General features: G+C 58.1%; 1 protein-coding gene across 1 annotated transcript in view; it reads left to right on the forward strand.

Moving 5' to 3' along the window:
- The window catches only part of RPS6KA1 (ribosomal protein S6 kinase A1), a gene marked incomplete at its 5' end in the record, with an annotated part of 32,158 nt that extends 18,814 nt beyond the window's left edge, over positions 1-13,344 (forward strand). Inside the window, 8 exon segments of the mRNA XM_014591977.2 lie at positions 641-766; positions 955-1,044; positions 1,326-1,484; positions 11,279-11,440; positions 11,678-11,754; positions 11,925-12,042; positions 12,533-12,670; positions 13,006-13,344. Coding sequence (XP_014447463.1) covers positions 641-766; positions 955-1,044; positions 1,326-1,484; positions 11,279-11,440; positions 11,678-11,754; positions 11,925-12,042; positions 12,533-12,670; positions 13,006-13,128 — 993 coding nt within the window.
- Positions 13,345-13,463: the final 119 nt, after the last annotated feature.

Here is a 13,463-nt window from a genome sequence, read left to right on the forward strand (position 1 = left end):
AGAGGCAGGGACACGGAGCCAGAGCCAGAGCCTGCCAGGTCAGGTCCTGCAGAGGAGGCCGCCCTCCTGGAGCCTGCGTCCTCAGCTGTGAGCGGGGGTGGTGGTAGAACCTACCTCACACAGTGTCACGAGGATGACAGCGTCGGCGTGTGTGAGGTGGAGGTGACTGTGGCACTTATCCGAACTGTCCAGTCAGACCACAGGCACAGGCAGGCTGTCCACGGCCGTGTCACCTGCCAGCACTGGGACTGGTGCAGGCACACCCGCAGCGGCCTGAGCATGTGCTGCTGTTCACGTCCCAGAACCTCGCAGCCCCTAGTGGGGGTGTCCCAGGAAGGGGAGGCCGCTGGCCCAGAGCCAGTGGTGGCCGAGCTGGGACCCAGCGGGGGCGCTCCTGCCTCCTGCTCTGGGCCAGCCCAGACTTCTCAGAGCCACCAGCCTCAGTGCATGAGTCACGGTTCTGCCCATCCCCTCCACCACCCCGTGGCCACAGACTGCAGCCCGGGAGCAAGTGAGCGTGCCCCTTGTACAGGAAAGCGAACCGAAGCCCAGAGAGGCAGGTTCTCGCCTGGTCGCACGGCCCGGCCAGGCCTCCTGGCTCTCTGGAGCCAGAATCAGCCGCCCTCTTGGTCTGCTCCAGCAACTCCATGGGAAGAACGTGGTGTTCAGCGATGGCTACGTGGTAAAGGAGACCATCGGCGTGGGCTCCTACTCGGTGTGCAAGCGCTGTGTCCACAAGGCCACCAACACGGAGTACGCTGTCAAGGTGGGCCTCCCGGCCGTGTCTGGCAGTGCCGCGGGTTGCGGGTGAGGCCGCGGGAGCCATGGCCCGGCCCCTCCAGGGGGAGAGTTGGTGCCAGGGGCTCTGAGTGGTGGGAGGTGCAGTGCAGGCTCTGGCAGGAGGGGCCCTGGAGTCTGTCCCCCGACACTGCCACGCGCACCCCCTTTCTTCAGGTCATCGACAAGAGCAAGCGGGACCCCTCGGAGGAGATCGAGATTCTCCTGCGGTACGGGCAGCACCCCAACGTCATCACTCTGAAAGATGTGAGCGGGGGCCCGGGCCTGGGCTGGGGGCTGGCGCTCTGCGCTCCTCACGTCTCACCCTCCTCCCCGTGCTCATGGTGGGCGGGGCCCTTGGTCTCTGAGGTCTGGACGTTCTCAGAGCTTTCCCATTCACCAGCGGACCAGGACCTGCCTCCCCCTGTCCAAGGGGACAGAGGCCCAGTTAGGTAAAGGCCCTGCCGGGAGCAGAGCACGTGGCTGAGGCTCAGGGTGTTCTTCCTGGGCCGGGAGCTGGTGACCGAGGCCCGATGGGGCTCTGGCAGGTGTACGATGACGGCAAACACGTGTACCTGGTGACGGAGCTGATGCGGGGCGGGGAGCTGCTGGACAAGATCCTACGGCAGAAGTTCTTCTCGGAGCGGGAGGCCAGCTTCGTGCTGCACACCATCAGCAAGACCGTGGAATACCTGCACTCCCAGGGGGCAAGTCGGGGCAGGGTGGGATGGGGAGGCTGCCAGGGCCAGCTGGGGTGCAGACTCCAACCAGCCTGCCCGCCAGGGAGATGAGGGCCGGCAGGCTGGCTCTGTGGGCGGATGGCTGGCTGGGAGGCTGGAGTAGGGGAGGCCAGAACGTGGCGCAGAACTCTTCGGCCCCTGCTCTGTGCCGGGCGCCGCGCTCACCCTTAACCTAAGTGAGGTTTCTGGACGTTGTCTCAGTTGGAGTAGATGCTATTACTGGTCCCATTTACAGGGGAGAAGAGTGAGGCTCGGAGATCATTTTCCTAAGGGGTCAAAGCCAGGAAGAATGGAGCCAGAATGGCCGACTGAGGAATTTGGGTGGGGAGTGGTTTTCGGGTAGGAAGCAGCCGTAGTCCCTGGGGAGCTGTAAGCTTCAGGAAGGCAGACGTGGCCTTAGGGCGAGGACAGGGGCTGCAGGAGAGGTGTCCTGACGGCAGAGCTGGCTTGTTCCACAGGCAGGTGAGCGCTGGGTGATGCTGGACCGAGGCCAGAGCCGAGCGGAGGCAGCAACGTGCTGGGTTGGGTGCTCAAGCCAGAAACCGCCACGTTAGTGAGGACGGGGTGACGTTTCGGGGCACTCTGACCACACGGTGTGGGGCTTAGGCGGGCTCGGGAATGCAGCTGGTGTGCCCGGCTCTGGGCTTCTTGACTTGTCTGCGTGAGGCAGGAGTGCCACTGCGCCCAGAGCTGTCTCGCACATGCAGAAGAGCAGGAGCTGGCGCTTCTCCGGCGGCCGTGGGACGCAGCGGGGTGCTCGCCGGGGCCAGCAGGTGTCATGCTCATGAGCGCAGGGATCAGCGGGCACGGAGCCAGGCCAGGCCTGCTCAGAACCAGAGCGCTGCAGTGGACCGCGCGCACGCCAGGCTCCAGCCCTGTCCAAAGCTCACCTCGCTTGATGCTGCTGAGGCCCCCCTCCCACCCACCTGCCGCACCCCTCCTACCTGCCACCTCCCTCCCGTCCCTCCTGTCCTCTCTCCCTGCCTCCCCTTCTTCCTTTTCTTTGTTGAAGTCTTTTTCTCAACTCTTTATGAGGGAAGAAGTTCAAATCTACAGAAAAGCATAAAGACTAGTACAGCAAGACCCATTTTCTTCTGAATTAACCAGACCTTCACTGCGTGTGCCATGTACGCTTCTGTCTCTCTGTATTTTATGGATGCGTTTGAGAGGAAGTTGCAAACACGATGACACTTGATAAACATCTGTAACTGGTAAGGTGTGTCCCAGGTGTCATGTGATCTGAGTTGCGCAAGTCTGGCTCTGAAAACAGTGGACGTTACCTTTCAGGCTGCGAAGGAAGCTCAGTTCCTTCTTTTCACATACGTCATACCAGGCCTCAGACGCATCTCCCCACTGTCCTGTCAAAAAGTGTCCCTTGTGGGACCAGCAGTTAGTGTAATGGCTATGTTGCTGGACTCCCATGTAGTCAACTGGAGTTCGCGTCCCGGACCCGGTGGCTTAAACTCATGCCGGACGCGTGTGCGTGCGTGCGTGCCCAAGATCCCGAGAGGAGAATGCAGGAGAAGGGATTGCGGCATGGCCATCCCCCCTGAGGGGTGATTTCTCGCTTTCTGTCTCTCTGTCTGTCTCTGTCTAGCAAGCGCACGCGCCCTAAGGCAAAAGCCTCTCCAAAAAAAAAGTATCCCTTTGTGATTGGTTTATTGGAATCACAGTTTTATCGTTCCGATAATAGATGTCTTAAGTCTTGCACTTTTTAAAAAAATTTTGCATCAGGGTGTGTGTGCTCACTAGAGACAGATAGAAGGAAAGTGAGAAGTCCCTCCCTAGAGGGGTTGGCTGTGCTGCAGCCCCTTCTCCATTCTCGGGATTTGGGGCACACGTGGGGACGCCTCCCTGGTGAGATTTCCCAGCCAGTGTTGAACCTGCACAGTTGGCCATATGGTACCCAGTACCTGGAACACTAGGCTACTTGCTAGCCCAGTCTCGCTCCTTTTTTCTTTTCTTTTAAATAATTATTTAACTTTATTTTCCAGTTTGGCCAGAGAGGGAGAGAGCAAGAGAGAGAGAGAAGAAAAGAGGAAAGTGAGAAAGCAAGCTGCTAGGTCTGGGACTTGAACCACGTCAGCCATGTGGGAGTCCAGCGCCCTTAACCACCGTGCCACCTGCTGGCCCCAATCCCGCTCTTTTTAACTGAATAAAATCTGCACTCAGTAGCTCCTGTGAGTGTTCAGTGCGCACCCACGTTCCCTCCGTGGTAAGACCTCCCTCTGCTCTCCACGGTGGCGTGGCGTGTGGTTCTGTGGACCGCCGCACGTTCGGGATCTCTGGCCCCTTCCTCATGCTTGGCTTACATTGCTTCTCTGTTGCCTGTCTTTCCGGCAAACCTCAGGCTGCTCTGAAGGTTCAGCTTTCTTGGCTTCAGCTTCCATTGGAGGGGAGAGGTGGAGGACGAGTTTCGGAAGACCAAGGTCACCACTCCCTGGGAGGTGCAGTGCATCTCGTGTCATGGCCCACCCACGTGTGCACGGCGTCAAGTTCTTCCCCATGGGTCCTATCAGATGGCCACAGCCAGATCTCGCTGTCAATACCCTTATCTAGGGCTGGACTACAAGGTGGTTAAGGTGACTGGATCTTATATGGGCAACTGTGTGGTTGAGTCCCAGACCCAGTGGCCTGGAAAACTTGCCAGGCACGTGTGTGTGTCCAAAATCCTCCGAGAACGAAGCAGAAGGGACCGTGACGTGGCCAGTGCACCCCCTCATCTGTCTGTCTCTGGCAAGTGCATGTGCCTTATAGCAAAAACAGAGATCCTCCTCTGATGGTTTCATCCCTCCAGGACCTTTGCCCGAATGTCCCCTCAGTAGAATTTGTAGAGCTGGCTGCGTCTGATGCTGTCTAATGTATTAGGGGGAATTCGTCCGTAAAAATAACTTCACCTCATAACCGAGGCTTCAGTTTGGTTACCATGTGTGCTTTTAATGGTCGCGTTTGAAGTGGCTTTGGTTTTTGAAAGGCAAACAGACTAATATTTAAACACGCCAGGTCAGAAAGTAAATGTGTTTCCTTTTCCTGTTTTGTTCTCAAGGACTAGGTAAGTACTAAGGAGGTTTAGAAGACAGAGCTGAGCCAGTAAGTTAGCAGTGGGTCACTTGAAGCAGAGCGAGGAACAGCTTTTGAGAGTAGGAGCTGCCCCGGCAGGCAGTGAGCCCCCTTCCTGGGCCATGCAGGGTCCGAGTTCAGCCAGCCACGTGTGTGTGTTGCGGGGGGACATGGGGGGGTACGGCTCTTCCCAAAGCCAGGGGTCTCTGGGTCTCCAAAGTTTCTGGTCCTGTCCAAACACCAGGGGAGATGATGAGGAGACTTCTTACTGGAACGTTTGGAGGAGATTCCCTGGGGTGGCTGAGTGTCGTGGTAACTGTGGTCTCTGCGGGGAATCCCACAGGGACTGAGACAGATAGGGGCTTAGCAAGGGCAGGAGCCCCGGAGACCACTCTTAGTGTTTTATTCTTGTAGGTGTTTGCCATAGGGCACTTGCACTTGTTGGAGAGACAGAGGGAAAGTGAGAAATCACCCCCCACGGGGTTGACCATGCCACAGTCCCTTCTCCTCCGTTCCCTTGGGATATTGGGCAGGCACACGCACGTGCCCAGCATGATTTTCAAGCCACCAGGTCCGGTACTCGAACCACTGTCAGCCATGTGGGAGTCCAGCCCCTTAACTACCGGGACACCTGCTGCCCTGACCTCTATTTGTTTTAATATTACTTTTTTTTTTTTTTAAGATTTTTGCCATAAGGCAAAGCTTTGGTGCTTTGCCAGAGACAGAGAAGGAAAAAGTGAAAAATCACCTGTTTGTTCTAATATTACCTTTTAATTGAAGTATACAGCCATAATATACAAGTCAATAAATGTTCGAAAGTAAATCCGCCCAGGTAGCCAGCTCCCACACCAATAAATGAAGCGTTTCCAGTCCCCCGAGGGCCGCCGCTCTTAGCTAATGTCCAAGGTTAGTTTTGCCCTCTGAATTGCACATCCACGTTCTCTTTGAACCTGGCCTCTGCTGCTTGCGGTTGTCTTAGGGAGTCGCCCTCCTCACTGCACGACTGCAGCCCGTCTGTCCCCACTGCTGTGTGCGGGGACAGACCACGGTCTCACTGTCCTGTCTGCTGTTGCCAGCGTGGCTCCTCCTAACCCCGCGGCTGGGACGGTGTGCGTTCAGTGCTGGGCGTCCCCCGGCAGTGGCGCTGCTGGGCCGCAGCGTGAGCGCCGACCCTCGAGCTCCGAGGCCTGCCCCCACCTGGTATTTTCCACCTCTGCCCATGGTCGCTCTGGCGGGTGGTGGCGTAGGGCTCCGTCATGCTTGTGGCCCGTGTCCCCGATGACTAACAGAGCTGAGCACCTCCCTGCATGGCGTTTGCCATCTGACTCTGACGGCCTCTCTGTGCGATGTTTGTTTAAGTCTTTTGTCCTTTTTTTTTTTTTAATCGGATTGTCTAGAAAAATAGAGACGGGATTGCAGCATGGCCATCCCCCCAGGTGGTGATTTCTCTTCCCTTTCACTCTTTCTCTCTCCAGTGAGCTCACATGCCCTGTGGCACAAATCTAAAAATACAAAAATTGGGTTGGCTTTCATCTTCTTTAATAATTTTATTTTTTATTATATTTTTAAAAGCTGCTACAGCGCACACACGCTCCCCACAGAGAGGAGGAGTGAGAGAAAGCAAGAAAGTAAGCCGCTGGCCGGGTCAGGGACTAGGGCACGGCCAGCACCCCCACCAGCCTGCACTGAGGCCCGTCTCGCTTCTCAGCCGGCCTGCCGTGATTTTCAGTGCAGTCGGATGTGGGAATGTTCTCCACCTCCCTGCACAGCGAGGGCCAGGTATCAGTCACCGCCAGGCCGCCGTCACCCTCGTCTCCCCTCCCTGCCTCACCAGCCTGCCCTTCTGCCACCAACCAGGGTGAGACCAGCTCCCTACGGGGTCCGCCGTTTCTCTGGTCACTCCGTGGCCATAAACGTCCAACCTCCGTTTCACTAAAGCACCCTCTGGCCACGTAACCCGAAGGCCTGGATTTAAGGTCAGAACTTGGTTCAAGGGCAGTCTGGCCGAGGGAGCCCGGGAGCCTGGCACGAGCTTGCAGAGCCCTGCGGGGTGAGTGTCCTCAGCCCCTGGCAGTGGAAAGGGCCTTTATCATACTGCGGTGCTGGACTTGGGGCCGGCGTGGGAGGGGAAGACTCTGGGACCCTCAGGACCCACAACTGACAATAACCTCTGTACCCACGGGTGAGACAGACGGGGCAGGGCTGCCTGGCTCCCTCAGAGGGTGTGGCGCCACCCTCAGGGCTGGCCTGAGGCCCCTCTGCCTCTGACCCTTGAAGGTATGGCAGGTGTGGCTCTGATGTGAAAAGTCTGGTTTTTGTTTTGTATTATTTTGTTTTTGAGAGATTTTTGCTATAGGTTTTGTGCACTTGCTGGAGAGACAGAAACAGAAAGTGAGAAATCACCCTCCAGGGGGATGGCCATGCCTCAATCCCTCCTCCTCCCTTCTCCTCCTGGGATCTTGGGCACGCACTCACACGCACCCAGCGTGAGTTTTAAGCCAGTGGGTCCAGGACTCAAACTGCGGTTGACTACGTGGGTAACTGTGCGCTCGCCAGACAGAGAGAGACAGAGAGATAGAAAGTGAGAAATTACTCTCCAGGGGGGGATGGCTATGCTGCAATCCCTTTTCCTCCATTCTCCTCTCGGGATCTTGGGCACACACGCACACGCGCCAGGCATGAGTGGTCCGGGAGGCAACCGGCGGTCGACTACGTGGGGAGTCCGGCGACGTAGCCATTACGCTAACTGCTGGTTCCCAGTTCTGGGGTTTTAATAAGCTGAGCTACCAGGCTCTTAAGATAGTATCAAAGATTACATTTACTTATTTTACCCCAAACTTTATCAGAATAGATTTCAATCAGAAAAGATTTTATATTTTATTCAAAAAGTTAAAAAGAACTAGGGGGACCAGCAGTTAGCATAATGGCTCTGTCGCTGGACTCCCACGTAGTCAACCGTGGTTCGTGTCCCAGACCTGGTGGCTTAAACTCCTGCCGGGCGCATGTGTGTGCCCAAGATCCTGAGAGGAGAATGGAAGAGAAGGGATTGTGGCGTGGCCATCCCCCTGGGGGGTGATTTCTCGCTTTGTGCCTCTCTGTCTCTCTGGCGAGCGCACATGCACTATAGTGAAAAACCTCTGAAATAAATAAATAAAAATAAAAAGAAGTAGGACCAACAGTGACATGTGGTTGAGGCACTGGACTCCCATGTGGCCAGCCGAGTGGGATTTGGCGGCGCAGGTACCACGCAGGGCTGGGCCCGCAGGTGGTTACGGCAGCCGGGCAGCTCAGCTCATCTCCTCTGGTAATCTGCTATAAGGTGTTGGCTTCCACGTAGTTGACCACAGTTCGAGTCCCAGAGCTGGCCCCTTAAAAATCATGCCAGGCACCTGTGCTTGTGTGCTCTAAACCCCGAGAGGAGAACGGAGGAGAAAGGACTGTCGCATGGCCATTTCCGGGGGGGCTTCTCACTTTCCCTCTCATTGTCTGTCTCTGCCTCTCTCCAGCAACAAGGTAAAAATATATTTAAAAAAAAAAAAAAACTTGGTTCAATCCTTGCCTCTGCCTCACAGAAGCAAATAACTTGTCTTCTCAGAACCCTGGTTTCCTGTCTGAAATGGCGCCAGTGGTTCCCCACCTGCCCACTCACAGGCACAGCGGGCAGCCCCGGTGAGGCATAACGGAAACATGCTTCGTAAACCGCCGCTTGTACGGTGGCGGGTGTCAGCCGTGCTGAGTAACCCTGGCCTCCAGGAAGCCTGACTGAGCCCTCTGCGGGGAGCCAGGACTCGGGCGCCACAGCAGTGTGGCCCTGCCTGTGCGGCCCTCCCTCTGGTCTGCCTGGGGCTCTTCTGTGTGGGGCTGGGCAACGCTGGGCCGAGTCTGCCTGCCCCTGCCTGCTTCTGCTGAGGGTTCGGGCTCACTGAGACGGAAAGGACCACCCCTGTAAAGCCAGCTAGTCTAGACGGCTCATCTCTCCTGGTAATTTGCTATAAGGTGCGCACTTTCCAAGGAGAGACAGGGTGAGAGAAGGGAAGTGAGAAGGCACCCCTGTGGGTGGCTGTGTTGCAGTCCCTTCCCTCTCACGATTTTAGGTACACACGCACATGTGCCTAGTGCATTTCTCAACCCTCCAGGTCCGGGACTCGAACCATGCGGCTGGCCATGTGGGATCTAGCTGCCTTAACCATCGTACCACCAGCTGGCCCTCAGCTCTTTTTTTTGTTTTGTTTTTAAGAGAAATTTTTGATGGGACCAGCAGGTAACATGGTGGTTAAGGTGCTGGACACTCCCATGTGGCCGGCCATGGTAACACTCTGTGTCTCTCTCTGGTCAAATTAAAATAAATGAATAAAAAAATTTTTTTTTAAAAAAAAGAGAGATTCTTGCTATAAGCTGTGTGCATTTGCCCAAGAGACAGACAAAAAAGTGAGAAATCCCCCCCTGGGGAGATGAGCATACCACAATCCCTTCTCCATTCTCCCCTGGAGATTTTGGACATGCATGCACACGTGCCGGAAGTGCATTTCAAGCCACTGGGTCTGGGACTCAGACTGTGGTCGGCGTGTGGGGGTCCAGCACCTTCACTACACCACCTGCCGGCCCGCCCTCAGCGCACCTTAACCTACCAGGCATTGTGTGGCCCCGTGTGCCCCACGCGCCTGGCACCAGCTCTGTGGCAGCCCCGTGCAGGTGCTGTGGAGACCACATCCACACACAGGCCAGGTATGGCCACCCGGCCCCCCCGGAGCCGGTGCTGGGGCCAGACTGGTGGCCGACGCTCCCACCAGGGACTTCGGGCTCCATCCTGCAGATGGTCGGGAGCCGCTGGAGGTTCCTGCCAGTGTCCCGCCAGGTTCCGTTAGCTCGCGGGAGGAGGAGCAGGGGCTCTCGTGAAAGCATGACGCGTTGAGTGTGGGGTGCGCCGACTTGGGCCTCTCCAGGGCTACCGTCTGGTGGGCAGCTGGGGGTGTGGGCCTGGATCGAAGTTCTGGGCCAGGCGGGGGTGGTGGTGTGCAGACCTGCGGGGTGGGGAGTGAGCAGATGGGTCAGGAAAGTTGCTTGCTTCTTGCTTCAGTATGCGTGTCATTCACTCATTCTTTCACTCAGCAGTTATTTAATATGAGCTATGTGGGAGCTATTTTTTTTTTTAATAGGATGCATGTGTTTGCCAGAGAAAGTAAGAAATCACCCCCCCCCCCCAAGGGGGAGGTATGCCACAACCTCTTCTCCATTCTCCTCTTGGAATGTTGGGCAGGCACACACGTACCTGGTGTGATTTTCAAGCACCTGGGTCTGCGACTCAAACCATGGTTGGCCACGTGCAAGTCCAGTGCCTTAATCATGCCACCCGCTGGCCCCACCTAGGAGCTATTCTAAACACTGAGATGCAGCAGTGGGGCTTACATTCTAGGTTGGGTTCAGAAGATGGATCTTCTGATAAACGTGTAGATAAATAAACCAAGAGGAGGAGTCTAAGGAGTTCTGAAGCTTTGTTGCTGTCTCACATGGGATGGTCAGGGAAGGCCTCGCTGATAGGGTCCCATCTGAGCCCAGACCTAAGGAAGAAGGAATGAGCCAGGAAGACGTGTGAGGAATGGGGGCTGTAAGTGCAAAGGTCCTGGGGCAGGCGTGTGCTTGGTATGATGAAGGAAGAGCAAAGGCACGGTGTGTCTGGAGTGGGCTCAGCCAGGGGAGAGCGCTAGACAGATGAGGGGCCAGCAGGTGGTGTGGTTAAGGCACTGAACCCCCACGTGGCCGACCGCAGTTTGACCCGGTGGCTTGCTTTCTCATTTCCCCTCTCCTCTCTAGTGAACACACATGCCCTCTACCAAACTTAAAAATAATTTTGTAAAGATAGATTTTTGCTATAGGGCATATGCATCAGCAGAGAGACAGAGACAGAAAGCAAGAAATCATCTCCCAGCGGGGATGGCCATGCCACTGTCCCTTCTCCATTATCCTCTTGGGGTTTGGGGCACATATGCACATATGCTCAGCGTGAGTTTCAAGCCAGCCGGGTCTGGGACTCGAACCAGCCTGCCATGGGAGTCCAGCGACATAACTGCTATGTTACCTGCTGGCTCCAATAAATTAAAAAAAAAAAAAGGAATAAAAAGAAAAACAGCATATAAGGGATCAGGTGGGCCCTGCAGGCCAAGGTGAGGACTTCCTCTTAGGAGGGGAGCCTGGGAAGGTTCATGCCAGGGCGACACAGGTTTAAGAGAATCTCTCAGGCTTCTATGCTGAGGCAGACTGGGAGCTGAGGGCGAGGACAGGAAGGCCAGCAAGGTGGTGACGGTAACCTTGGGAGGGGCTGCCGTGAGTGGCTGAGGCAGGGTGGCTGTTGGAGGGCCGAGGTGGTAGGGCTCGGGGTGTCAGTGGTCAAGCCTGCAGCTCACTGATGGGCTGAGGGGATGTGGGGAAAGCGCAGACCCGAGGGTGACTGGGGTTCCGACCTAAGCAGCAAAGGTGGAGTTGCCCCCGGGTAAGGTTTGGTGGGGAGGTGGTTTTCGGGGCAGGACCAGGAATTCCGTTTCGGGCCGAATCAGCCACCTCGTGGACGTTTACGTGGTTGGAGCCGGCAGTGGCAGCAGCGAAAGCCCTTCCGAGCCTCCCTGCTCCCAGTCTTCGTGACCTCCCCGGCAGCTGGCCTGGGCCATGGCAACCTGGTCCGGGACTGAGCCGGCCGTCTGCCCTAGGTGGTGCACAGGGACCTGAAGCCCAGCAACATCCTGTACGTGGACGAGTCGGGCAACCCCGAGTGCCTGCGCATCTGTGACTTCGGCTTCGCCAAGCAGCTGCGGGCCGAGAACGGCCTTCTCATGACGCCATGCTACACCGCCAACTTCGTGGCACCGGAGGTGAGTGGCCTGGCCTCCTCGGGCGCCGGAGCGGGTGAGTGGGAGGCCTCGAACCCCTCCCAGAGGGCCCACCCACGGGGGCTCCAGCAAACGTGGCCATGCCCGGGTTCTCAGGGAAGATCCAGCCTGTGGCTGGGCACCGCAGACCGCCATTCGGAGGGCCCCTAGTCCTGCCATTCGGAGGAGGAGCAGGACAAGGGTCTGCCCCTCAGGCTGGCCCCTCCTATGTCCTTCCAGGTGCTGAAGCGTCAGGGCTATGACGAAGGCTGTGACATCTGGAGCCTGGGTGTCCTGCTGTACACCATGCTGGCTGGGTGGCTGCCCTGGCCTGGACCCCCCCAGCCCCAGTGTGCGGGCGGGTGGGCGGACGTGGCCCTAGGGGAGCTCCAGCTTGGAGCACCCCGTCTGGGGGAGGTGCGTCCTCCCGGCCCACCATGGCCAGGATGGAGCCAGAGGCGGTACGCAGACTGGGGGCTTTCTCCAGGTACACTCCATTCGCCAACGGGCCCAGCGACACGCCAGAGGAAATCCTGACCCGGATTGGCAGCGGGAAGTTCACCCTCAGCGGGGGGAACTGGAACACGGTCTCCGAGACAGCCAAGGTCAGTGCGAGGGGAGGCAGGGCCCGTCCCAGGGCTTCCCGGGGCTTCCCGCACCCCCTGGTCAGGGTCCTGCAGCCTCCCTTCTCCGGTGGAAGGTTCCAGGCTGGCTGCCCACCTCGTCTGGCTAACGGAGTGATCATGCACAGGCCCTTCCCGTGTCCGGGGCCCTGCGGGGGAAGAGGGCTGTGGAGTGAACAGGCCAGGACACTTGGTTGCTCAGTGGAAAAGTCGGTCTGCGTGACCCTGAACCTCAGGCCCTTCCCACCTCCTGCGTGGCTTTTCATAGAAGGAGAAAGGGCGAGGTCGCTGGAGAAGCGCCTCGAGCGAAGGCCCCGAGAGGGATCCCGGCTGTGCAGGGGCAGCGCGGAGAGTAGAGCGCAGGGCTGTGGCAGGTTGTGGCAGGAGATGGTCACTGGCCGTCCCTGTCAGCCCCAGCGCCTGCTGCCCCACTGCCCCTTTCCTCCTCACCCCTTGTCTGTCGCGGTTCCAGGACCTGGTGTCCAAGATGCTGCACGTGGACCCCCACCAGCGCCTCACAGCTAAGCAGGTCCTGCAGCACCCGTGGATCACCCAGAAAGACAAGCTTCCCCAGAGCCAGCTGTCCCACCAGGACCTGCAGCTCGTGAAGGTTCGGCCACCCCAGCCGCCGGTTTGGCAGGGACGGGAGAGTGGCATGGGCGGGGAGGGGGAGGCTGAACTGGGAGGCCATGCTGTGCCAGGCACCATGAGCTGGGGCAGAGATGGCCCCGGCCTAGTGTGCAGCGGTGTCACGGTCACTGTGGGCCCCAGCCCCTGGGGGACCAGCTGCTGACCTCTGAGGCCTCCAGTCCGTGGGGAGGCAGGATCGGTGGCCCAGGCCTGGACTGCAGTGGGCGGGCTCAGAACACTGGGGGGGCCGGCCTGGCCCTGGGACATGTCACCTCCCCATCTCCCCCATCATGAGCGGAACTCCTTCTCTGTCAGGGAGCCATGGCGGCCACCTACTCGGCACTCAACAGCTCCAAGCCCACCCCGCAGCTGAAGCCCATCGAGTCCTCCATCCTGGCCCAGCGGCGGGTGAGGAAGCTGCCGTGTACCACCCTGTGAGGAGCCGGGGCCTGCAGGCCGGCGCCAACCACAGAAGCAGCCCCTCCCCAGAGGAGCAACGGGAGTCCGGGCCGGAGGGAGCTGGAGCCCACGGCCCGGGGCAGCCGCCCAGCTCACCCAGGAGTGGGAGAAGTGCCTTCTCCTCCCCAGACGACTCCTCGGCTCAGGCTCCGCGGGCTGAGACTGATCCACTGTACAAACTTATCTTTTTAAGGACGAAGAATGGCATCGACGGCCATGGGTTCCCAAGATCCACCTGCCTTTCTGGGAGCTGAGATGGCGGGGCAGCCCCTGGAGGGCACGGAGTCACCCCAGGGTGCCCTGGGCTGAGACCG

The sequence above is a fragment of the Tupaia chinensis genome, unplaced genomic scaffold, assembly GCF_000334495.1.
Source record: "Tupaia chinensis unplaced genomic scaffold, TupChi_1.0 Scaffold000628_1, whole genome shotgun sequence".
Taxonomy (NCBI): domain Eukaryota; kingdom Metazoa; phylum Chordata; class Mammalia; order Scandentia; family Tupaiidae; genus Tupaia; species Tupaia belangeri.